The following is a 26,000-nucleotide window of genomic DNA, read 5'->3' as shown; positions in this document are numbered from 1 at the left end:
CAAGCAATCACGACTTCCAGCAGTGAAATCATCAGCAGGAAAAATTACAGTAACAAAGCACAGGGAGGAAAAGGGGTAACAACTTCTTGGAGGCCAATGAACAGCCCCTGGGGACAGTGCAATAGAGCAAGAGCAGGTTCCTCCGCTAGAAACAACAGCCTTCTCCTGTAGCTTTGCATTTCCTTGTCAAACAGTGTTACAACAAACATAAAGTACCACCCATCTGCCTGGCTTCCCCTCCCCACCATCAGTGTGGAACTGGGCCCTTAGCCAGAGACGTCATGTTACAGGTGGTGCAAGGCACCAACTTCATCGCTCTGCAGATCCTGTCCATTGATATGAAAAGTAGTACCTCCATCTCTTTCCTTTCCCTGCTGAGGTCTTGTGCAGCAGCATCTCACTCAGCCAAGAAGGAAGCCACACAAAAGCTGTGTGTGCCCTTGGAAGTAGCCCTTTCTGTGGCAGTGGAAAGATGGATGCTTACCCTCTGCAGAAGAAGAACAGCCCAGGTACCTCACCTTGATTACTTCCATTTAGTCATCAAGTGTGTATCTAACTCTCAGGGCACTGCTCATTGTTCTTGAGACCAGCAAATTTGTAACTACTGAATCACAATCTGTCATCACAAAGCTCATATATTCAGCTTTATTCTGAATGTTACTAACAGTAACTGCAACAAACCTTACCTGAACTCTATTACAAATAATTTTTAAAATAACAATTTTAACCCAGGCCTTTTATTACTCATAGCTGATGCACAGAATAAACAAATTTGCAGTAACCACTTATTGTGCTACAGGAATGCACCCAGACACCATGTTGGTGACCACAAAATAAAAGTATTTCTTTTAAGAAGCATTTCCATATTTTTATTATATATTTTATATTTTATATAGTTCTTATATATATATATAGTTCATATTTGTCTCGGGCCCCACTTTTAACAGAATATGCACCCATAAATCTCCCAGGTTGTCCTAAACCCCCTGAACAGATGAACAGCAGTAATGCAGATTGTTCAAATGAAAGCTTTATTCTGTATTTTCATAAAAACTCCACATCAAGAGCTTGCAATATTTTGTAATTGCAACTGAGAAGCAGTTGAAGATAAACCAGCTGTTTAACTTTGCAGATGTTACTTATAAACTAAAACAAGCACTCTTCAGTCACCCCAAACAAGCCATTAAAATCCACTGTCATCATCCCATGGTCTGTACAATGCTCTCTTCTGGTTTTTAACATAGACTGTTTCTGGTTTTACATGTAAAATCAAACCCACTTTTGCTGACACTCTCTGGGAATCCTCTTGGGCAAATTTAGCCTTTTTGAGATTATTATTTGCAACACTTCTTGCTTTGTACAGAAAATTTTATTCAAGCTCTACCCTGAAACATTTCACAAAGCTAAACCTGTTAATCACACAAATGGTTAACACAATTTCTAGGTTAAATAATTTAGCAGGTAGAAGGTAAGGTGACTAAAGAGGTAGATAGAGACTGAAGAGGTATGGCTGACAAAACAGAACCCAAGGGTTGCTGCAGCTCATAGCAGAAGGTATAGACAGCTTTTGTACCAACAAGTAGAAGGATTTTAGGGCTGCAAACCCCATAGGAGGAACAGATTGGAATCTGTCTCAGAAAAATGAATTATCAAGGAAATCAAAAGAGCACATGTAGTCAGTCTTGAAATAGCTTGTGTGTTGTGTGGAAATAGACATGGTTGTAGTTCTTCAGGGCACAATGCAAACAGGCAGCAGAAGTGGTTGGCAGGAGCTGGGACCTGGAGACACCCTGGCATACCTAGGAACGCAAAGCTTTCTGAAGATCTCGGCAGAGCAGGGGATGAGGTGAAGGTAGATGCCAGAAACATGGCACAGCAGTGATACAGAGATTTGCGTATCTGAGAATACTGGAAGAACAAGATTCAAGGAAGACAGCAATAATAAGAAAAGTACTAAAAAAGGGAGGCACAACTCAAAAAGCAAATCAAGGAAACCAAGCAGCGTGAAATAGTTTTTTACTCCCTTTCTGAGATGCCCAAAATTTGCACTGAAATAAAATCCCCTTCAAGGAATTAAAAAAAAAAGGAGAAATGGTTTTATACATGCACAGATTAGTGAATTTAACTCAGATCCATGTCATGACCAGCCCTCCCACCTTCTAAATCTCAATATCAGGGCTGGCTGATGCTGCAGCACAGACTTTGTCTATGATGGTCAAACGAAACTTTACCCTACTGGGGAAGTCTGGATTTCAATCTACCAATCCCCAGGTGAAGGGTTAAAATTTGTCTTAGCCTAAATAGGAACAAGGATTATTCTATAACACGGGTAAAACTGAGCAGGTCTCTGGACAGCTCGTGGCATAGCAAATGCACAATAAAATAATTTTTCTTTTTTCTGTATATGCAGTATGTTTGCTTCTAAAAGTATCACCAACTTTAGACAGGCCCTGCTATAAAAACATGCATAAGATGTCCTGTACTATGAAGCTGTCTTTCTAAACAAACAAGGCAGGTGAAAATATTAGGCAAGGAAAGAAAAATACAGAGCAGTGAATTGACTTGCTCTAAACCACACAACAGAAATCATCATCAGAAATTGCAACGACTCCCTTTCTCTCTGACTCTCCTTCTCATAATGCTAATGATATCTATGGCAGCCTGTAAAACCAAGGATGCAGTCCTCACTTGAGCTTGCAATAAAACCAGGCAAGCAGATAAAAACATGCTGTAGGATAGAAAATGGATTAGTCAGAAAAGAAAACACTCATCTGAAACAGTAACATTCCTCTGTCAAAAGCCAGTGCAGCCCAAGGAAGGATTAGCAGATGAGGAGCGTACTGTAGTAATACCTAGAGGATTCGTACAGCAAATTTCAAAAGCAGAAGATTTTGCAGGGAGATAGCACAGAAGGGAGAGAGATGTGTGAAAAAACAGATGTCTTGGAAAAGCAGTGTCTGCCTTAAATCTCAGACAAGACAGTATTTTTGTGTAGAACAGAAAAATATTTGGCTTAGATACACAATAAGGAAAATTGAATGACAGCACACTGCAAAATTAAACAGTGGCTTTGTGTATATCAAATTTAAATCAACTGGCCTTTTTTATAATTTATAGTTAGGAATAAACTAGTCTCTGACTTTCAGAGGTAGTAGAGAGCAAAGGGCTATATCTGTATTTCTTTGTGAAACACAAGCTTTAAAAGTCACATCAGCAAAACCAAGCACAAGGTATTTAAACTAACTTTACTAGAGGTTAGCAAAGAAATATTTTAATCTCTTTTCCTAATGTTTTGGTTTGTCTATTTAACACAGTACAAAGACCTTTGGTTCATATTACAACTAACAGCAGCTCCACAAGAACAAAAGTTTTGAACACTCATTTTCAGATGTTTTTAAACATCTACTCAAGGGATGTAGTTATAGCTATCTTAAATCCCCGCCTGTGACTTCAATGTGTCAAAACATTTTAAAGGAAAGATGTTCATATTTTGTAAACCTCATAACAAGAGGAAAGATGCCTTCCTCAGAGGATATTAAAAGTGGAGCCTACAAAAAAAATGCTATACTACTGGATAAAACTGTACTAATAAACAATAAAATAATTTTTAAGAAATCATAATTAAATGTATATATCTTAGGCCTGGAGTAACAGAAGGAGGATGAGTACAGCAGTACAAAAAAAAATTGTGCTTGAAAGGAGAGCATGACCGGCTGTTAATTCATCAGCTGGCAATGGCAAAGGAGTAGAGAAAGCTGGTTGTACTGTTAAGTCACAGGGCACCCCTGGCAGACAGTGTGATGTGGTCATGTGAAAGGCAAATATGGTTTAGGGACATACCCAGAGTTACTTCCAATATGCTAAGGAAGTGACATAATGTGTGGCCTTATTCTAGGCAAACTAGCCCAGGCAAAATCACCTAGGCAAATCTAGTCTAGGCAGACTCAGGCTGGAATGGGTGAAGAGAAGTGCTGGTGGAGCACTGAAGGTCCTGTCACACAAGGATGCTTTTTGTGATTTCGAAGAGAGATGATGTGATGGATTCAAGATGAAGAAAAGCTACTTAACTCAAGGACAGTACTTGTGTGAATTGGGAGGAAGAGTGTAAACTGGTCACAAACATAAGGAGACTAAGTTAGAGCAGGCTCCTAGCTGCCAGAGTAGCGTTCAAATAAGAACAAAACCTGAAAAATTTGAATAAGAAACCTGACAACTTCTCCTTGGCAGGAAAGACGCTTCTGTTCTAGCCTTGCATGTGAGGTCTTTCATGTGGAATGCATGTTGTATATTCCTGAACTATGACTGTGAAAGCATCCAGCACGTCCTGCATCTCTAAATGACAATCCAGGGCCAGATTTTACAGGAAACCTTCAAATTTATCAGAATAAACATCAGAAAAAAACCCCACAACCCTGATGAAGCCAAGAAAACACACAGGATTAAATACAATACTTAATTCTCTTCTACACATAAAGCAAATGTCACATAATAGAAAAAGACTTCACCTCCATTGTAATACATAATAAATCAGATTTCCTGTCTTGCACTCCTTTCTCCACTGATCCAAAAGATTAACAGTTGTTTTCTCAAAGCAATTCAAGCTCAGCAGTTACCAACTCTATTTTGCTGGACTCTTGACAACAGTCTTAACTGCACCTCTTTTTGACTGAGACTTTCCTGAACAAAACACTGTGAGCTTTAGGAATAGAGACATAGTTTTTAATGGATTCATTATTTGAACCTTTATGGTCCACTGTTTCATTGCTAGAGAAGCAATAAGTGCAGCTGTATTCTAACACAGGCAATGAATCTTGATGATGCTAAATGCAGACCAATGCCACCAAGTGAAGAAATCAAATCTACAATCCTTAAGAAAATGTCCAAGTCATCTTGGACAGTACAGCCATCAGCTCTACTGATCTTTTGTTTTCCTCTCCTGTGGTACTGAGAATGATCAAGCTTCAATATACTAAGTCCCTCTCAGCTTATAGAACACTGCAACTATGCAACACACTCTTCTTATCAGCAGATAAAACACATTCACCTCAAAAAGGGTCCTGTATGCTAGAGCAGGGCCAAGTCTCTAGACTATTTTTTCTTTAAAATATCAGGCAAGCACTTTTTTTCTGGGAAAGAGATAAAAAGAAAGCAAGATCAAAAAAAGAAAATATTATAAGTAACAGTTGAAGTAGGCAACAATAAAGCAAAATACAACAAGAAAAAATGTCTACTCCAACAGGGCTCTGGTGCTGTTACTACAAGTTAAGATTCATCAGGTTTAAATCTTCTGCAGAGGTTTAATACATCTATCATGCACGTACAGAAATAATTTTTCAGAACATCATTTGGAATGGGTGGCACTGATGTGACTAACTCCTCTAAAAACAGCTTTCAAATGATCAGTTTGAAATGTTGGCAGTCTCACCACCTACTCTTCGGCAAGCGATTGACCAAAGGTTAGTAAGCACAATATTTTTATTCATTAGTGGGGAAACTACTCCACATAAACAATCTTTGGGGATGATTTTGCTCTCTAGTACATGCTATTGATCCAGTTCCTCTGTAAAAATAAAAGATCTGCTTCATTTTTGCCATATTAAACATTACTACATTCTCACATACTTAGAAAAGAAGTAAAATATGTTATGCAACATATTTAAAACAGCATACACAGAGCAAATAGAACTTAGATGGCATGGTTAAAATAAAAAGTATTTACAATATTGCATAAGTAACACAACACGAACTTCCATTCCAAAACCAATCACATCAAAATAAAATAACTCACATATGTTTTAATACCTATAAATCCTCAATTTCTATCCAACATTTTCTTTATAAAAGCCTGTTTAAAATATTAAACTTTTGATTCACTCTAGCTTAAACAGAATCTAAAATGATTTGTTAAGTACTACTGATCACTTAGTCTTTGTCTTAAGTTTCTAGATTTTCCATTTTCAAATTTTCTCTTTTTAAATGTTGGCACCCCTTCTGTCAGGTCTCCAAGGGAGGTGACTGTCTTCTCTTTAAACATCACTGGTTCCTCTTCCGGAACCTCTAACATTGGGGGTGCTACATTGTCACTCTCTGTACTTGGAAGCTCCAGGTCCACTTTTTCACTGGGAGGAGAGAGGAAAACATAAAAGGGTTAAGCTACATGGAGAGAACAACGTGGTGTACTGCAGACCGTAACAGCTATTTTTATTTGTCAAAGCAGCTTTCAGCTAGATGCAGTCTTCTAGTCATCATCATGACAGGCATCAAGAAAAAAAATCCATGTTCTTTGTTTCTTCTGTGCGGGTTGCCACAAAAAGTAACAAACTGAAACCTCATTCTGCACTGAGCTTAGACCATGGACCAAGTACTCATCATGTAAACAGTCCCGCAAAAGATAACAGGGCTGCATGTCTGTAAATATAAGAATATTGACAGACAGTAGTCAGTGAGTAATTAGCAGTGGTTCTCCGCCAAAATACCATTGAGTAGTTCTGCTCAAGTGTCCATCCTCAAGGGACTGCACGACAGAAGAGAGGACAAGCTTACCAAATCAGCCAGTGACCCCAAGTTGGGAGAGGTGGCTTTGGAGGCCAGGATCACAGCTAACAGTGATATGAACAAACCAAAGACATCAACTAAAAATGACTAATTGGTTTTAAGGGGTCAACAGCAAAACACTGTGTTCCACACAGATAACCTGTGGCACAAATATATGGTAGAGAAGAACGAAACATTTCGCAGAAAGTTACTTAAATCACAAGTCCGTCAGGAATCACACCAGCACAACACTGATGCAAAGAGATACACATTGGCCAATCCATGCAAGAATACTCTCGGTACTACCAAGTATTAGTCTGATGTCAGCTCATGTATATACTTAGTTTCAAGTCCTCCCTTCAAGGAAGACATGGATCAGTTCGAGCACCCAAACAAGAGCCATAAGAATGACTGCAAGTCAAGTACGTCAAGAAAATGCAAGTGCTGCCATATCCTGAAAATATAAACCTCCTGAAAGTGGTTGTCACTGTGCCTAGACTCAATTTAAATTAAATAATGAACTGCATTTGTCTCATTGACATGTGTTTATCTCAAGCCTGCATGCTCATGCAGAGACTCATCTATAACGTTCAGTAGCTGAAAGCACTTTTTACTAGACAGTGCTTTCCAAAACCCCAAAAGAATTTTTCAGCTCAGAAGTCAAGGAGCAGCTAGCCGATGCAACACAGGTGTTATGTGGAGAATGGAGTAAGCAAAAGGAAGAAGACTGTTTTCATTCTCCAAAACCTATTTTCTCCAGACTCCTAGAGGGAGCCACAAGAAAACGACAATAAAAGACAGCATGCTTCACAATAAACAAAAACAACCCCCAAACAAACAAACAAACAAACAAAGCAAGCTACCTCAGGCACTATGCAATAAAACAAAAACAACCCTCCTGATCAGATGCAGGTCATGAAAACATCTGCTCAGGCATGGGGGAGGGAGAGAGAGAGAGGGAGAGACAGCTTCCTGATTTAAAACTGGCATAACTATGTTAGACATATTTTGTCTTTCATCTCCCAAGTAAAATCATTAGAGAAAGTGTTTCCCACCCCATTTTAATAGTCTTCAGGACTTAGTCATTGTGACAGCAGAAAAGGCTGTAGTGGATTTTGTTTTGGTTTTGGTTAACTTTGTTTTGAAACGAGAGAAAAAAGGGAACAAGAAAACAGTTGAACCAGAAGTCTTTTACTGCAATACTGGGTGAAAGTAAGATAGAAAATTTGAAGTGTCTTCTAGGCTGTGTCCTTCAAGTGAACAGTCAAAAGTTAGTACAATACCACAAAGTGAGAAATGATCCACTGCTTGTGGGAGTAGCCCAGCCAAACACACCAGTGTTAGGTAAAAATTGCTTGGAGTCTAAAAAAGCACACTCATTATGTCAGCAACTATTGATCCCACGAGGAAGGAATTCAAAGCAATGCTAACCCACTACGATCAACGTAAAGTTGCTGGTGGTCCTAGAAGATCAAGATAGATCTCAAACTCCAGGTAAAGTCTGCCCAACTAGTTACCCATGAAAAAGAAACAGAATTTAGCCTGAAAGCTGGAGGCCCCAAGAAAGCTGCCTCTACTGTTTCAAGGCTGGAAGCAGTTCAAAAAGCAGTCATAAGAGTGCCTGAGGAAGCTGAACCAGATTTATGAAGGAGATGATGTTAAGCTTAGAGTAACAACATTTAAACATTTGATACTCAGCCTCTGAAAAAATGATGCATGACTAGAATTCTTAAATCACTTTAATTTACTCTGTACTTACAGTAAATTTCTACACTAAAACCAAAACACCACTGACATATGCAATGGAGAGCTATTACTTAAAATAATCATGGCAGAAAGAATTGTATTCCAATTACTGCTGTGCTAATGCTTCCAGAATTCAGAAGAAAAAGCTTCAGCTCTTGAAAACAACATTATGACAATAATCGAGGTAAAAAAGATACTCACCCTTCTTCTTCTTCTTCTTTTTCTTGTTCTTCTCCTACTTCCTTAAGTGCTTTCCATTTTCCATAAGGGTTGGTTGTGTTAGATCCATCATTAGAGGTTTCTTGGGAAGCTGATGTACTCTTCTCTTTATCTCCAGTTTCTTCTGACTTAACTTCTCGCCATTTCCCATATGGACTTAACTTTTTAGCTTTAGGAGATTTCTTCCCTTCCTCTGATTCTTCACTGTTATCTCCTTTCCTCTAAAGAGGAAAAAACCCACCTTAAGCAAAAATGCCTAAATAAAAACATAATGCATCTTTATTTTACATATTTCATTTAGTATTATCTACTATTCATAGTTTTCAACCAAGAGTAACTTGAAACAAGTTCATAATGTAATATAATTTGCAAATTTTTCTTCTTGACCTTTCATTACGTAAAGTTGAAAAAGAATTCTTAAATGTTACAAGAAGTTCAAGATGGAAAAGCCCATCTACCAAGGCTGAAGTTAGCAAGGCATAGCCAATTCAAAGTTACTTAAAAACAAAGCTTAGGGTGTCTTAAAATAAAAAATGAGGAAAAAATTCACATGCAGCTTTATGTACATGCAGATACACACACTTTATTGCTAATATCTGATAGCAGTTTATAATGATGCACAGTGATACAAAAATACATATGCCTATGAATGCATTTTATATTTAAATTGTCTCTGTTCAGAAAAACCATTTGACCCAACCAAAACCATAATCACACACTTTTATCTAAAGTTTTACATTTACATTTTAAATATTTAATTCATACAGATGTTGTACTATGTGGTGTCAATGCTTTTTCTCAATTTAATAAGGAAACTACAACCATGCCATTTTCAGTCCAAAGCATTCCCTGGAGTCCATTGGCAGTCACATTTACCAATGAAGGGTTGAAGTCATTCTCACACTGAAATCCAAACCATTTTGTGGATTATTTCAGAGAGATGACAGTGACCTTTCTCAGAGAACATCACATATCTTGCAGAATTCAAGGTACTTCTGGTGAGTTGAAGGAAAGAACATGCTTTCTATCCTGGAACAGTGCCACTAATGAGCCAAACAATTGAACAAAGATTCATTTTACTATTTAAAGAAGTGCAAAATTCTACTTTCAGTCATACGGTTTAATCTCATTTCAATGAGTACAGCCTATCACAAGAGATAAAAGATACAGCAATAATTTTTTAGTATAAGATAATGTATATAAAATAAATATGAAGAAAAATTACCTTGGAGTTTGTTTCTGAACTCTTTGCTTCATTTTCACTATCTTCTGAGTCTGATTCAGATGCTGTTTCTGCATGCTCTTCGGAATGCTTGTCACATCGACTCTTCTCATTTGAAGATGAAACAAAACCATCCGGTTTCTCCCATGTGGATACTGTCCAAGACATTTGAACAACCATTATTTATGCTTCTAATTTTGATCTTTCATTGCTTCGACAACATTACCTTTTAGAAGCAGTGCTGCCTTATTCAAAAATACAGAAAATAATTTAGCACGAGGGTTTTGCCTTTGTTGGGTATGTTTGTTTTAATAAACATAATTAGAAAGATAACATTTCACTTCCTAGCAGAGATACAGTCATGACAGCTGAGTTCACTGTTGATAAAGCTTGTTTTAATTAGCTCAAACACACGGTGAACTGTGGTCCGCACGACTGTGGTCGCTCTCATCCCTACACAGGACTGATGAATTAATTACCCTCTAGATGTGCCTATTTGATTTGAGTTGTTCGCTGATTACAAAGACAGGATAAAGTAAAGAATGATAACTGCAAGCCTCAGGTCTCCAGCATGATAAACCCCTTCCGTGTGCTCCTTTGCTTGGTAACGTTAAGTCTCTAATTAAAGCTGTCAAGCAAACAAGGAAACACAAACATCAATCCGACAATACACGAAAGTATGTACAGGATATGTACATACATATCCTCATTTTCAATTAAAAGGTAGTATTCCAGTAAATACATCAAAAGGAAATATTTAAATAAAAGTTGATTCAGTGGTCTTAACACTGGTTTTAGTAAGAATAAGGCGAAAGTAGGCGAACTTTCCATCTATAATTTTATATAAGTTTTCAGACGTAACAAAACTACTACTTTTCCAATTATTTTATCCTTAACTGCAAACAACATTTAACAGGTAAGCGTCCAGATGTATCTTGAAGAAGTAAAGGTGTAAAAAACTGGCAGTGAAGGACTTTGCATGAACAGCACAGTCACTTAACGGTACTGCTGTCATCTGGCTTTAGATTAGTAAATGAGAAAGTTCACTTTCTTAGGTGCCACATACAGTGGAGTAAAGTACAGCCTCCCAAAGCACGACTCGTAGCACTAAGGCCAGAGATATCAGTCTCCTAAGTTACATGTCTAAGATGAGACAATTATGACTATGTACATCAGTTAAAAATTGGTCCTGTCTTCAGAGGATGGGATTACTCTTATTAGAACCGACAGGTAATCCTCAAACATTTCCAAGACCTTTACAGCTATATAAAAGTAAAGGATCAATTTGAAATCTCACAAGCCAAAATTTTACCAAATGCGATGACTATAAACACATTATTCACAAGTGTCATATGTCTCTGAAGAACTTAAAAAACCAATACACCCAAATGCACAAAATGCATCTGAACTTAGAAGGTAATGTTTAAAAATAAGCAACACCTCCTTTCCCTTTCCAAAGAAGAAACCACAAATCATTGGGGCAGGGGAGTGACTGGTTTAAAAACTGAAAGGTTTTGGTTGGGTATTTTTTTCTGTTCTTGGCATCATGAGGAATGCCACTTCATACCCAACAGCAGTGGAAAAACTCATAGCCAGCATAAAAATCACTTCCTCTCCAGAGAGGCCTCATTGACCTTAAAATGATTCAAACAGATTTAGAAAACATTCTGAGGGAGTCACCACAAAGTTCCCATGTAGGGGAAAAAAAAGGGTAAAAGAAGTGGGAGGTAAGATTCTGGACTCTCTTATCAATGCTATGCCAGCAAGATGAAAAGTTTAGGAGATTCTTATTTAGTACTACGTACCCGTGAAAACAAAATCCCCTTTCTAGTTTCCTAACTCTAATTTCAATATACATATAGAAAAGAAGAATGCTTAAAGTTACAAGCTGAAGTCTAAAAAACCCTACGAAGCATGAACTTATACACACTGACAATACAGCTGTAAAGCCAGCAGTGACTTAAGCAACAAGTATATTTCAACTAAGACTGCAGCTTAAAAAATACAAAACTTAGTAACGGCCTTAAAATGCAGTTAATTTGCAAAACAAAAAGCTTCTCTGAAAACCCTCTCTCCTGAAACAGAGCTTAACAGAGTTCTCTCCTTACCTCCAGTTTGTGTGTTATAGTAATAGGTATGACCATCTTCAGTGACACCTTCTACCCACTCTGCTCCCTAGGAAAAAGATACAGGAGCTAATGAAAAAGTTATCGGGATCAGCCAAAGCATCACTTGTAAGATTATTCAACTCCTGAGTATTTTTTGTCTGTGGTTATTTTACTGGTTTAAAGCTTGAACCCCTAATGTTGTTAGAACATATTCCCTTTGACTCAAATGAGACTGAATTCCATGACGTAAAATATTGCAAATGCACATAAACAATTATTTTTCAAACAGTGGATAATCTGTATGAGCCTCTGTAGTAAATGTTGCCATGAAGTTCAAATTATTATATAGACCATTATTTTACATGTTTTCTTTATTTTCCGAAGTATTCACCCCTGAGGTTGTAATTTCCTATTTGTGTTATTGTCTTTACTAGAGACTGATGAAAAAATTCTCTAGAAGACTCAGGTCTTAGTGAGGGTTAAAAAAAACCCAATACCAATAAATACTATCACAAATTAAATAAACAAACAGAAATGTATCCCAAAATAGATTTTCACCACAAATATAGAATCAAACTTTGTATGAATGCACACCAATGATTTTACTTCTTCCGTAAAGCACTGAGTTCAACAATGGTCTGTTTTTCCCTACTGATTTATAAATATGTATGAAATGTGGCAGAACTTGCTGGCGTATCTTTGTGGACATGTAATGTAATTTTTTTTTCAGAATTAGCTACAGATAGATGATCAGCATTACCCATGACCTAACATCTTCCTTAAGAATCCGATTTTTAGCTACATTAGCACATACAACTACTTCACTGCTCCTTAAGTACTAATACTGCCCGCTCCCCTGTGTTGGGCAGAATATCTGTGCTGCTTCACCATACCTTATTTTGGCATTAATAATGTCTACGTTTTGCACACGCATACCTCTATATTTGCTTAATACTCTTAATAAAACTTGGGTTTATTTTTTTTTTTTAAACACAACAAAATCAGAAGTTAAGCTTCTTGCACCCACTCTGTAAACAAACAACAAAAAAAATGTACCAGTAGGTTTAGAGCAAGCAAAGGCAAAAAAGCCTTCAGTAAGCAAGTTTCTTCAAGGTTTTGCCCTCAAAAGTTTCAATGTGCTCATTTCAAGAAAAGAAGCAAAAGGAATGTTTCTTTTACGTAAGTAGAAAGTGGATCAAAAAAGTAGTCTTAAGTACAACCTATCCTTTTTGTTAAGTGTTAGATCCTGATCGTTTTAGACCTGGCGCCTGGAGGTTTTCAGCAAATATTTGACACTAGGCACACTGAGTATCCTATGACACGAATGCTAACAAGCACAATGTCAATCTAACTGGTTATAGGTAGTCTTCAACATGCCTCTTCATTATTCTGTTCTTCCCCCCTCTTACAAAGTCTGAGCAGCAATGTAATGTGCTGTAAAACCAGGAGGGCTCCTGAATCTCACTTGCACAGCATATTGCAAGCATGCCCTTTAACTTCTGGCCAGTGAGTCCTTGTTAGAGGTCTGGAGTGTTCCCAATATGTTTAGCTCAGACTAAATAAGGGAGCAATCAAACGCTTGTTTTTAGCTGTAGCGAAAATAACTCAAGACAGCACAAAGTCACTGAGCAGGGTGAGGAAGGAATGGCAAAATACAGCCATGTGGTACTAGAGAGATATCCAAGGCTGAAGGTGTGTGTTTATGATATAGCTGAGCTGAGCTAACTTCAATTTGTTGCCAAGAAGGGAGTGCCTTTTCCCCCCAGTCTGCTCTCCCCACACTGGCATTTCTCTGATTAACCAGATAGCCAATGGCAAGGAAATAAGCCTACAAAGCACTGACCTAAACTCTGATGCCTTCACTCCCTGAACTAGTTCACTGTCAGGGTAAATATGCACCAAAGACCATACAAGATTAGCTTCAGGACCGCCTCCTTCGGTGGAAGGCTACAGTAAGATTGGCTTATAAATATTGCAATGCTATGCCTTGACTGAAAAGATAAAGTTGAAGTGCTGATTAACAAGTGGTGCAAAACCACAGGATAAGGGAATCAGAAAGCCAGAGCAGCATGTGATGGGACAATATAGAGCTAGAGAATGTTAAGCACTCTGAAAACACCAGGCTTTCTTGAACTCTAATGTAAAATCCAACATTGGCAAACCAAAAAAAAACTTACGTTAAATCATAGTGTACATATGACACCTATCTTGAAAACGAGAAACATAACATCACTTAACAGGAGATCTGGAAAAATCCTGGTTTTAATGCTGCAAAGCACAAAAATCCTGGAGTGATAAGGATCAGGGGAAAGCCCATTAATAATAGTCTTTCTGTCTTTGGACTATTCTGCAAGTTTCCCTGTGCCTCAAACAAGGAAAATAGAGTAACATGCTAAATTTCTAAATACATTAAATAATTGCTTGTACATAGGTTCCATGATCATAATAAACCAAGGAAAACCAGAAATTATTACATAACTATATCCTAAAGTAAAGACAAAAAATAGGCACTCTTTTTTTTAACTACCTGCCAATGCAATCTCAATGTTTCCTAAGATAAAGGAGGCTTAACTATTTCAAATATGTAAGATTTTTTAAATTACATTTTGTTCACAAAAGGTTCAACAGAATTTATTCAGAATTTCCCCAAAGTTTTCAATTTTATGGGCTGAAGCATAAGAACCCAACCACTATTATCATTTCCCCTCCCTTGATAGACAAATAAGCCAAATAAGATTTGTGCAGTAAAATTTCAGTTTATCATAAATGATTCTGTGTTTTCTTAAGTTTATAAAGGGCAAACAATTTATTTTCTTCAACCAAAAGACTTGCAAATTGCTTAGATTATTTCTGTTAAGTGTTTACAAGGACAAAGAAAAGTATGAATAATAGTATTTGATTACCGTTTGTGAGTTTTGAGAGTTGCCTTGGAATCCTTTAGGTTTCTCCCACTGTGATTCTGAAAAAACAAAGGAATAATTCACCCATCATTCAATCCTGTTTATGTTTAATAATCTTTTATAAAACGAGATCTAAAAGATATAACACTGATGTGTGCACACATATAAACAAATAATATAGATATACCTCACTGGAATATGAATAATCCTTGATAAAACTGTCGTATGAAAAATAAATCAAAGTATCATAATTACACCTGGCTTTACTGGAATTAGTGACCCTTCAGACTCTATATGGCTGATACACAGATACTGAAAATTCAGTTAAAAAAAAAGGTGGGGGGTTTGTTTGGCCTTTTTTAAATGTTAGGCCAGAAGAAACCAAACACACATGATTTTTACCTTTTGGACGTTATCTTGTATGAGGAAAGACTACAGTAAATACTAGTGCCAATCCTTAGATTTATAAGAAACAGTTTGTAACATTCTCGTTAATCATAAAAGAGGGTGGCACTTATGCTCTAAAGTAGATCACAACACACAGTTCTTCAAGAAAAGTCAGTTAGATAAAGCCTGTAAATTTGGAAAGAAACAATTGGTTTATTTCACATTCCTGATCAGAAAACTTGTTTAGGAAGAACACAGCTATCTTTTGTATACTTAACCTCTGACAGGCTAAACATTTCCAGAAACTGTGGAATTACTGCATTCTTCTATTATTAATCAACAGCAAAACTACTCTGAAATTCTGGATGCCTAAGTCTTGAGTGTTAAATATCAAAACTCCATCAAATCGTTCACATTTTAATAATCAGCTTACTACTGAAAGAGCAGAAGAGTAAAGAAATGCAGGTAGTCATTTCTCACTTAGATCCAGTAACTATATCTGCATTTCCTTTTACCTCCAGTTTTTGTGTTGTAGTAATATGTATAGCCTTCTGGAGACAGTCCTTGCACCCACTGCTTCGTTTCAGTTGTCTTCTTTTTCTTTTCTTTCTTTTCCTTCTTCTCTTTCTTTTCTTTCTTTCCTTTAGTTTCCACTGTGTTACTCTGTGTTTTACTCGGTGTTGAACTGGGACCTACAGCATCTTAAAGAAACAATACTGCCCTTATAAAAAAGAGTAATAATCTGCACTTAAATATTAGTCACTTGCACAACAGAAAATAGGAAGTTTTGTTCTTATGAGTATTTTCACTAATGTGTGACAGTCATCAATATTACACTCACAGCAAGCACTCTTAAAAGACTATATTCAAAGAATCTTACACTGTAGCACTTCCATAGTGTCATAACAAAGTCCAAATTAAAAAAGATGAATAACAAAAACCATTTGGATCAATTAGCTCTAACCAAACAACAAAAACCAAACTAAAAGTGTTATGAGAAAGACAGCTGGTACAGCAGCCTGAAACGACAAACTTTTTTTTAGAGGATAGTATGTCTTCACAGGGACAGAACAAAGGTACTTGCTGAACTGCAAACTGAGTAGGAGATTCTCATCTCCACTGTCAGACACAAGTGGGAACCCAGTCTTCTCCTATGCATAGGAACTTTTGTCTCCAACTGGCAAAAGTGAAACATAAGGTTAATCAAGGGAAGCTGCACTGGTCATTCAAAGCACCAACTACAGCCTATTTTTTTTTTGTTATCACATTGTTTAATTTTTCTATTCGGAATTTGATTGTTCCACAGATCAGAGGATACCATAGCTGAAAACATTCTGGGCTGCCACTTCTACTACTCACAAATTGTAGACTACTCTTTTATTTTTTATTAATAAGCAAACACAGTCCTGGAGGCCTCCTCTCATGTTCCTAAACCCAATTTAAGACAAAACTTTCCTATTCAATATTCTTTCAATTCTGCCTTTTATCTTTTGGCAGCTATGTGAACTACCTGGCTTAATTCCAAGCCTTTTCATATCCTCTTGATATGCTTTCATTGCAGCCTCCTCCATTGCCGCAAATTCTTTTGACATGTTTTCTTCTTCTTTTGCCTTTTCCAAGCTTTTCTTTTTAATCTAAAACAAAACAGAAAACCCCCAAGAGAATAAATTAAACAAATATGATAAGAGAGTAAAAATAAGCATTTGTGCAATTAAGATATTTGAGTTACCTCACTAATTCTTTTTGCCACATTTTCTTTATGATTCTTTCCTCTTTCATGAAAATCAATGCTCTTCAAAGTGAGAAAAAACCAAGAAAAATTATATGTATTATACAATTTAAAAATAATTTTAGTTACTTAAAATTTAGTTAGACTAAGCTTAGTTGAACAAACCTAAATGTAACCTGTTCTGAGAACATTTACAGCAAGACTAAAGCTATGAAATGGGTGGAACACAGGAACACTGAGAAACACTCAACATAGAAATAATGAAAAATCAGTAACACTCCAGGATGGTATCACAGAATCTCAGTGTATTTATTTATAAGATTTAAATTTTTTCAAATAATACTGTTCAGCAACATATTAGAGACAAGTAACAGGGAACCTGGGCTCCCTCTTCATGCTATCCTTCCAAGTGATGACACTTCCAAGTGTCATTAATTTTTTTTTTATCCTGTTCTCATGCAAACTTTTAAAAACCATATGGGTTAATTAGTGTTCCAAATATTAGCTACCACCCTTAATTAGATAATGTTAACTCCACAAATATCTCATGAACTCGAACTGCAGGTCCACATATCTGAGAAAGAGAGAGAGAAAAAGAAAAGGCAAAGTGGGAGAGTTGGGTCACTAAGGACAACAGAACAGTCCATAAGCCAAAAAGCTGCCAGGAAGACAAGCCAGTAGGAGTTGGAAGGAGTTCAGAAGCTCCCTATGGGGACAACAGTGGAAGTCCTCCTGTGGTTCTCAGAAAAAAATGTCTGAGCTCATTCAGGTGTTCAGATGTTAGGTGCCTAAACTTGACCTATTAACCCTAGAATTTCTTTCTTTCCTCTGCATGAACTGATGTGCAGAGGATGCACATTCAGGGATAACTCATTTGAAGACAGACTTTACAAGGTACTCATATCTCTCCCTTTATAAGCAGTTCTCTTCACTGACTCCAAGAAGATACCTGCAGTTCTTGTGAGCTAATTAATTGAGGTATCTTACTGTAAGCCTGATGAAGCTCAGCTCTAAGAGTACTCCTGGCATCCAATCAGGAATGCAAAACTTATTTCTAAGTAAGAAACCAATGGGTCTAGTAGTCTGCAAAAGACATCTACAAGTCAGAAACACCTGTAATATTTCCGTGGGCTGTGTGAAATGAAAGAAACCTGCTTTAAATGCTCAAGACTGCTGGCTGTACCGTGCCTACCACATAGAAACAGTACAAATGCCAGGTTTTGCTTTCTTCTTGCACATGAAAGTGAGGAACAGGAGCAGACAAAGTTTCAAGACAGATCAAATGTTAAGTTACAGAACTCAAAGAAAAAAGCAGGGTCAGATATTTTAGTTCTTATCTGTACTGCTAAGTAGAACAGCACACACCATCTTGTATGCAGGTATCTGGCTCTCATGCAGTATATTTTAAGGATCACAAGTATTACAAAGACATTTTTTAAAAACAAATTTCATGCATCAATAGACTAGTATCAAAAAGTGATGTTAAAAGCCTGCAATTCAAATTCCTAGTAATTCAAAAATAATTGACATAGTATGGTAGACCATCGTACAGGTCTGTTGTCTGCTATCCAGCACTTGCAGTAATCGCAGAATTTTTTTGGCTGAGATTTCCAGTAATCGGCCCTGGGGAAAGAAAAAAAAAGATCTTTAATCTGAAACAATAACCAAAGCCACAGGTTTTCATATCTATCTATATATCTACATCTTCAGAAACTAAATTTAGTCTTCTTTGGGTGATTGAATGCTAAGAGGTGGAGGGTTTTTTCCTTGTTTTTTTTTTTTGTTTGGTTGTTTCGGGTTTTTTGTTTGCTTGTTTGGGTTTTTTTTTGTTTAGCAAAGTCTGGGGAGCCAACAAGAGTAGCTATATTGACTACTGTGTCCCATAAAGCACAGTACAGTATTAGGATTCTGCCCATCTGACCCCTAAAGACTGCAAAATTTTTACAATGGAGGTGGTGCTTTAAGAATCAGAAATACAAGACAAAGCAAGTCAGAGATAAAAAAGCAGCTTTAGATACCCCAATTAAACACAGAACAGTCATAAAAGTGCAACTTGCACTCTTTCCAATAAAAATGTATCAGTAGATGTTTCTAAGCGAAACTTTAGATTTTATGCTGAATCCTGCTTTTGATACTGTACACAATGAACTCAGCAACACAAAGGTGCAGCTCTGGACACTGCGGAATGAATCCTAGACCAGATTCTGACTTGCGGGGTCACAGACATGGCAGTAAATTGTTTGGATGTTTCAGTGTAAAAATGCAACTATTCCTGAACCACGTAACTAGGTAAATGAGGAAACTTGGGGAAAACTTCAGAGCTCAAAAGCTAGTATATAAAAGTATTTAACAACAAAATAAACAATCGCTCCAATGGCTGTTTCTTCATCAAAAACCAGTTTATAATGCCAGATAACACTTGTGCAGAAACAATTCTATTTCTCATAGGCTTGCAGCAACAGATGCAATGCATTGGTTCAACAGTACACAACTGAGCAACAGACTTCTACATTTTTTAAGTTAAAAAGAGAAAAAATGAGGGACAAAATAAAAAAAAACACAATTCAAGATTACACTGACAACATTAAAAAAGGTCAGCCCAAAAAATTCATCTTTGTCTTCTGTCTGAAGAGCAATGCACAAAGTCCAAGGAAAATACATTCTCATTCAATGAAAACAAAACTTTTTCCACACACAACAACAGCACCCTCAATCCTCATGATACCTGCAATCAGATCTTTAATTACGGAAACAGACCTGATTGACTCAACTCCTAAAATTTAAGCAGGTATCAAAATACACTCTCCTACCAGTGCTTAATGTAAAAGTACAATTACCAGGAGGCTACAATTATTTAAAAGTGTAAGTGCAAAGGATATACTCTGCAAAAATGTACCAACCTGTAAGCAATACTGTGTTAGCAATGTGCAGCTTTTCAAGCAATTTTCTGAAAATCTAGAAAGCAGTAGCTGGGCTTTCCCCAATTTAAACAGAAATCTGCTCATCCCTAAGTGGTGTATTTTAAAATTGTGTGATTACTTAGTCCCACATTTAATTCAAAGGCTTTTTCTGTGAGTTACAAAAAGTGTACCAGGGGCAAAGCCTGAGAAATCAAATGCTCTGGCTGAAAAACCAGATGAGTGGAAGGGAAAAATTCAGAGCTCAAAATACCTTGAGATCCTTTTTCCTATTTGAGCTATAACTCTTAAATTGTGTCTAAATCCTTCAACATAATTTATAATAAATTTCCAGCTAAAGGTAGGGTTAACCTTTCTAAGGCAACGGAACAATTCTGATATAAAACACATAAATTGGAAAAAAGCCACACTGAATATCATGGATATGCAGGAAACTCTGCCTACTTCCAAGTTTAACCTAACACAGGAGGCTCTTTCTCTTTAACAGAATCAATTGTAAGTGCTAAAATTAAGACTGTACATCTGCTCCCACCACAGGTCAACACCTGAGAGTTTGGTGAGCTGTATTTTCACAGCTATATTTTTCACTGATTTCTTTCCTAAATGCTACTGGACATCACATCTGTTGCAAACCACTGTAGCTGCACATGGAGCAATCATGCTGGAGAACTTGAGGGCACACCTATGCGCTCAGTACAAATCCACATCTTGAACACAGAAGCCTTTTGTCTTCACCTTCTATTGGTTTTGATAAAAACCGAAGCTGGCTCTCTATTGTTACATATAAAATAAACGTAAATGGTACTCTGTGCAGAAAACCAGATATCCTAGGAACTTTAAATTCTGCATTTCAAATTAATTGTGTAACTTACAGTCTCAATTCTGTGCCTTATGGGCATGAGAAATCTTATATACTATGTAATTCTCTTAAAGATTTTCCACTTGAGTTCACACCACTAGAAAAAAGAGCAAGCACCGACACAGATGGGTACCGGGCAACTTCTGGACAAACTGCTGTAAGCTTCCATCCAGAATTGGAAATCCTATACTAACTTGCAAGAAATTTGTGTTTCCTCAAGTGCAGTGATTTTCTTTCCACTTTTACTGGTCGGACCACCCACATAGAATGTGCAACAGTTCAAAGGGCTAAGGGGGAAGGAGGGGAAAAAGAGGGAGCAAAAATCAAACTATTTTCTTGAAACTTTAATGAAATGACAAAGTCTTTGCTACAAACAGCAGAGTGCAAGTAGCATCAATATTAAAACAATTTTCAGATTTCCAAAATTCATTTAAAATGTCAGAAGGAGCGAGAACATGGGGAAGAACAAGTAGCAATTCTGCACTAACAGCACCTGCCCGATGTGCCATTCCAAAAGACATGAAAATGATGAAACTCAGAGAGAAAACACGGAAACTCAGGTATTTTTACTGTGCATAATTCATTTCTTGAGCCATGAGGATCATGCAGCCTACACTGCAGTGACTGGGACACTCCAGCGTTCAAGGGGACAGGTTCTATCAACAGTGTAACCTGCAGAGTAACGCCAGCAGTACCAGAGTCCAGGGCCCCAAACTGTCTACCTTCTTCTCCTCACAAGCTACTATATTATTCATGTTTAAACAGGTGGTGCAAACAGCAAGCCTTATATACAGAGGCTTAAGAAACCCTCATAAAGTAGCTATCTTCAGCTGAGACAGCTTTGCCAAACTTTACTTGGAGACTGGGCTTGAGGATTTTGTTCCTATCACATACTGAAATTAAGGGGGGAAGGAGGAGAGACAACTGGTTTAGGTGGTTCTGAACACAATAAAAAAGAATTTGGCTGTGCAAACAAAATCTGGAAGCATTTGCTTTGAACGGCTCTGTTCTAAAACAGACCTGAAATCTGGCAGGGATGCAGGAGAGTTTGTATCAGGGGTGTATCTGTCCAAATTATAAACCTTCAGGGGGTAAAAAAACCTAACATATAGGCTCAGCACTCTTTTTTGGTTTGAGTATCTACAACCTCTGAAGACTTTACAGGAAGTTAACATCTTACAGCTTTCTGCAGGTTTGAGCACTGAACAGCTGCTGCATGCATCATCTTCTTGAGTACAGGTGTGTGAAGTAAGTAAGACTCAAGTTTTTGACAATACAAAGACAGTAACTCACAGTAGATATTGTGGCTGCTCTAAAACAGCCACCCGAAAGGACACAGAATCTGTTACTATTTCTGAATACTGTTTGGGAATACTGTGTCCGTCTAAAGAAAAGTAATAGTTCTGTAATTGAAAGAAGTAGAAAGAACAAAAGAAAAAGAAAACAAACCCATGTATTTCACAATAGACCCTCCTCCACATGGGAAGCCATCCCAGAGCAGCTAATTCCAATTCATATATCCCAGTATTGTTGAGATCTAAAAAGACAGTACTAAGATGGGCAGGGAAGAAGGGCAAAAAGGTTTTCTTGTGAAGTAGGTCCCAGTGCCATGGCTCTCGCTCTCGAATAATTCACAGCAACTCCATTCACTCACAGTGCACTAATCCTACCTTAAAACCTCTTCTTAGATATGTACCCTTAATTTCTATTTTTTAAAAATAGTATTTAAAAATAAGGACTAAAGAAAATAGCATCCCCGACACTGTAAATACACAGGACTGTCCTTTACCTAACCTTAGCTTTTTGGCTTTCTAATAGATCATGTATATGTCCACATACGCCGGAGCCCACATATATGGACACGGAATATATGTCTATATGTGGGCTCTGAGAGAGTAGTACTGGATGGGAGTTTCATCCACATGAAACATGGCAGTTCTCCATATGGCTTTGATCTTTTCGCTCTCAAGTCAATTATATTTTTTGTAGACCTTCTGTAAATTCTAATTTACAACCCAAGTGGCTGCTTCTTTTTATTACTGTGTTAGCCCCCTCTGAACCACATACAAATCACAATATCTCATGGAGAGCAGAGTTTGCAGAAGGTGCTAAGTCTGACCTGTATTGGCATTGAAGATAATTTTCATGAATCTGCTTTACCAGACCTCTTCTCTAAATTGTAAATTATGGAATCACGGAATCATTTAATTTGGAAAAGACCTCTAAGATCATAGAGTCCAACTCTTAACACTGCCAAATCCAACACTAAGCCATGTCCCTAAGTGACATATTTACATGTCTTTTAAATACCTCCAGGGATGGTGACTCAACTACTTCAAATGCTAAAAATATTTTTAATAATATACGAGAATGCACAAGGCTATCAGGGAAGGCAGCCTTCTGCATGTATGGAACTCCAATTCTCTAGGTCATGTCCCCTAACTTCAGTTGTCCAAATAGAGAGATTAGCATTGTCTTAGTTTTCCAATTCAATGATAGAAACTGTAATCTCCAAAATATTGCTCTTTCCATCCTAAAGAGGCACTTGAGAAGCAAACTGAACTCCTTAGGTGCATGTTTCTTCCTTATACAGGGAACCTAAAAGCAAACTGCTTCAGTCAGCCTTCAAAAGTTAAATATCTGAAGTCAGGGATATCTACTGAGACCAGAGGTCTGCTGCTGTAGATGCAGAAGAAAGATATGGGCTATGTCAGGAAGAATTTGATAAGAATTAGAAGAGAGAAAAAAACAGCAACATAAATTGGGTCAAGAAACTGTTCAGGTATAATTTTAGCAATACCTAAAATTAAGAACACTGCTGTACATAGTACCAGTCTGCAAGACAGCCTCACACAGCTCACCATCAAATATGGCCCCAGAGAAGAAATTTTTGACCAGTTTAAGATTTGTTTTTGGTTTGTTTTTTTTTAGCAGGGAAGTTAGGATATCCTGAAAAGTAACAGAAACGAGCAAATGCCATTCATGTGCCATTCGCAACTAATAAAAGACCTCGACCTGGATTTCTACCCCCCCCCACACACACGTGCTCAGGTACGAACACAAATTTCCTAAACAAAGACTTAAAGGAGGTAGCGACGGCCAGGTAAAACCAAGGTACAGAGGCTTTTCTTCCGCGCGATTCACCCAGGCAGGACCAGAGACGTCAAAGGAGCCTGAAGGGTGGAGGGACCTGGAGGAGAAGGGATGAGGGAGAGGGGTTGCAGGGGGGACGGAAAGAGGGGGAGGAAGGGGAGTGCAGGGGGAAGAGGTGCAGGGGGGAATGGGGGGCCAGGTAGAAGGGAGCGGGGCAAGAGAGACGGAGACAGGAGGAGGACGGGGGACTGCAAGGGGACGGAGTGGGGTCAGGAGGACGCAGGCCCCCTTCCCCGCAGCCCGCCCGGCTCTGCGGGCCGTCGAGTCCCCCGCCGGCGGGAGGCGCCGCTGCCCGCCGTGTGCCAGGGAGATAAGGGGACGAAAGCGCAGCAAAAACAAATAAACAAACAGCCCGAAGACACAGGGAGGACGGCCGGGAACAGAGGGACCGCAGCGACGAGGAAACCCCTCTCTCAGCGGGGTGGGGGTCGCGGGCCGCAGCCGGGGCACCGCCACAGCCCCACCACCCCCGGCCCCCACACGGCCTGCGGGGGCCCGGCCCGGCCTGGCTCCGGCACGCAGGGCGAGGAGCTGTGCCCGCTCCCTCCCAGCCCCGGCACTCACATCGCCGCTCCCCAGGCAGCGCTGCCGCTCCGCTCCGCTCCCCTCGGCTCCCCTGCGCCCGCCGGGGCGGGATGGGCGGCGCCGGGAGAGGGAGGGAGCGCAGCGACGGGAGCCGGGAAGGCTCAACCCGCGCTCTCCTCCCCCGCCCTTCCCCACCTCCTGCCCTCGCCCGCTCCTCCTCCTTCACCCCTGGAGCGGCGAGCGCTCAGCGGGAGCCGCTCGGATAGGGAGCGGGGGCTGCCGCCGCTCGGTGAGTGCCGTCTGAGTCCCGCGCTCGGGGGGACGGGGAGGCTCTGACCCTTCCCCCGCGGCGGGGAGAGCCACCGCGGGCCGTGGGTTCGAGCCCCGCCAGAGGCAGCGTCCCGTACCGGGCTGTCCCTGCCCCGCCGTGCCCGCGGGAGATGGGAGGTGTAGGGAGCAGAGGGGCGGTGATGGGGTGCGGAGGGGCTCGGGAGGCGGCGGGCCCCGGCCAGGCGACGGTGCGCGCCCTTGTGTGGCGGCCGGCGGAACGCCGTCCCGCAGGACGTCCCTGCCAACTTTCTGGGAGTTCGGCGGCGCGTGTGTCGGGAGGGCTGTCGCTGCGTGACGGCTTCGCCTCCCCCTTCTCCCCGCTGACCCCGGCGCCGCCGCCCTCCCCTCCCTCCTTCTCTCCCTGCCTGTCTCCCTCCCCGCCCTATCTCCCTCCCTCCCGGCCGTCGTGGGGCAGCCGCGGCGGGGAAGGGGGGCGGGGGGGGGGAGCCAAGGGGCGCCGTCCCGGGGCGGGGGGACGGGGACGACACGGTCGCGCACGGGCGTCCCCGAGACGCTGGCCCTGGGTCGCCTCCTCTGCTGCTTCCCCCCCAAATACAACTCACCCCGGGCTGGTATTCCACACCACCACCTCCTCCCCCCCGCCCTGTGTGACTGATCTCCCCACGGTTCTGCGAAAAAAGTCCTGTTAATTCACCGGCTGCAGCTGGCAGCCTGTTTGCTACAGTCACGCACAGGGGTGGAGGAGAAGCCTGCGGAGTGAGTCATGGCTGTAAGAGGCCCTCCGGTTGTTTATGGCAAAAACATGAGGTGGCTCATTCAACATGTGGGAAACACGGGTTGTAAGAAGTTGCCTCGATCCATCGTACAAGGATAAGGCAGAGGTACCTGTGCATACCACCCTCCACCCCAGCTTGCTGTCGAGCTGCCTGCGAAAGGAGGTGGGGAGGTAACGTTGCTTTTTCCTGAAGGAGGGCTTGTGGTCAGACTGCAGGAGTTATGCATTTGTCAGCATTTCCATTATAAGTGTCGTTTTTATGTAGTTTACAGCTTGGTTATAAAAATATGCACTGGGTTGAAATTTGGTTCACAGCCTCTTCTGCAGAAACATCTAAGCAACTTTTGAAATGGTTCTGTTTAGATGCTAAGTGGAAATACATGGAAAATACTAGCTTTTTATGTTTCTTTGAACTTTAAAACTTAGCTGCTTACACACGTGGACACATTTACAGCTGTTAGTCCAAAACAATTCCTCCCTCTCCACCCTCCCCCACCCCCCCCCGAGTTTGTTAAATTGAGGAAGAGTTGAGAGGCTTGGCCTTTGTAGGCATTAGTCGTTAATTAGGGCAGCAGAGACTCTGAAGACTCACAAGGTCCCTGTCGCCTTGCATGAGGGTACCCACCTACAGAAG

At 39.7% G+C, this 26,000-nt stretch overlaps 2 protein-coding genes across 5 annotated transcripts in view; one reads left to right on the top strand and one right to left on the bottom strand.

Annotated features, from left to right (window-relative positions):
• Positions 1-1,014: 1,014 nt before the first annotated feature.
• On the bottom strand, positions 1,015-24,453 carry WBP4 (WW domain binding protein 4). 2 transcript variants are annotated; one of them, XM_064645632.1, is made up of 10 exons: positions 24,340-24,453; positions 18,396-18,468; positions 16,846-16,908; positions 16,627-16,750; positions 15,632-15,817; positions 14,733-14,788; positions 11,830-11,896; positions 9,725-9,876; positions 8,482-8,720; positions 1,015-6,119 (listed from the first exon to the last, which is right to left on the bottom strand). In XM_064645632.1, coding segments are annotated over exons 1-10 (1,170 nt in total). In that variant the 5' UTR covers positions 24,342-24,453; the 3' UTR covers positions 1,015-5,911. The 2 variants fall into 2 exon arrangements, with proteins under 2 accessions (XP_064501702.1, XP_064501703.1); XM_064645633.1 differs by lacking the exon at positions 16,846-16,908.
• A 13-nt stretch (positions 24,454-24,466) lies between these two features.
• ELF1 (E74 like ETS transcription factor 1) overlaps positions 24,467-26,000 on the top strand; it is an 84,256-nt gene continuing 82,722 nt past the window's right edge. For 2 of the 3 annotated variants that reach the window (XM_064645624.1, XM_064645625.1), the window contains exon 1: positions 24,467-24,589. The gene's annotated coding sequence lies outside the window, so the exon portion shown is untranslated. The remainder of the gene's footprint in view (positions 24,590-26,000) is intronic. The other variant, XM_064645628.1, reaches the window with a different exon arrangement.

Source organism: Pseudopipra pipra, chromosome 2 (assembly GCF_036250125.1).
Source record: "Pseudopipra pipra isolate bDixPip1 chromosome 2, bDixPip1.hap1, whole genome shotgun sequence".
Taxonomy (NCBI): domain Eukaryota; kingdom Metazoa; phylum Chordata; class Aves; order Passeriformes; family Pipridae; genus Pseudopipra; species Pseudopipra pipra.
Note: the sequence above shows the minus strand (reverse complement) of the source record. Positions and strands in the feature narration are given on the sequence as shown.

Bases quoted from the DNA above. Each gene is read 5' to 3' on its own strand.
- WBP4 (XM_064645632.1), bottom strand. The intron at 8,721-9,724 runs GTAATTTTTCTT...TTTCCTCTTTAG, and splicing joins GTTCAGAAACAAACTCCAAG to AGGAAAGGAGATAACAGTGA. The intron at 6,120-8,481 runs GTGAGTATCTTT...CTCTCCTCCCAG, and splicing joins AAAGAAGAAGAAGAAGAAGG to TGAAAAAGTGGACCTGGAGC.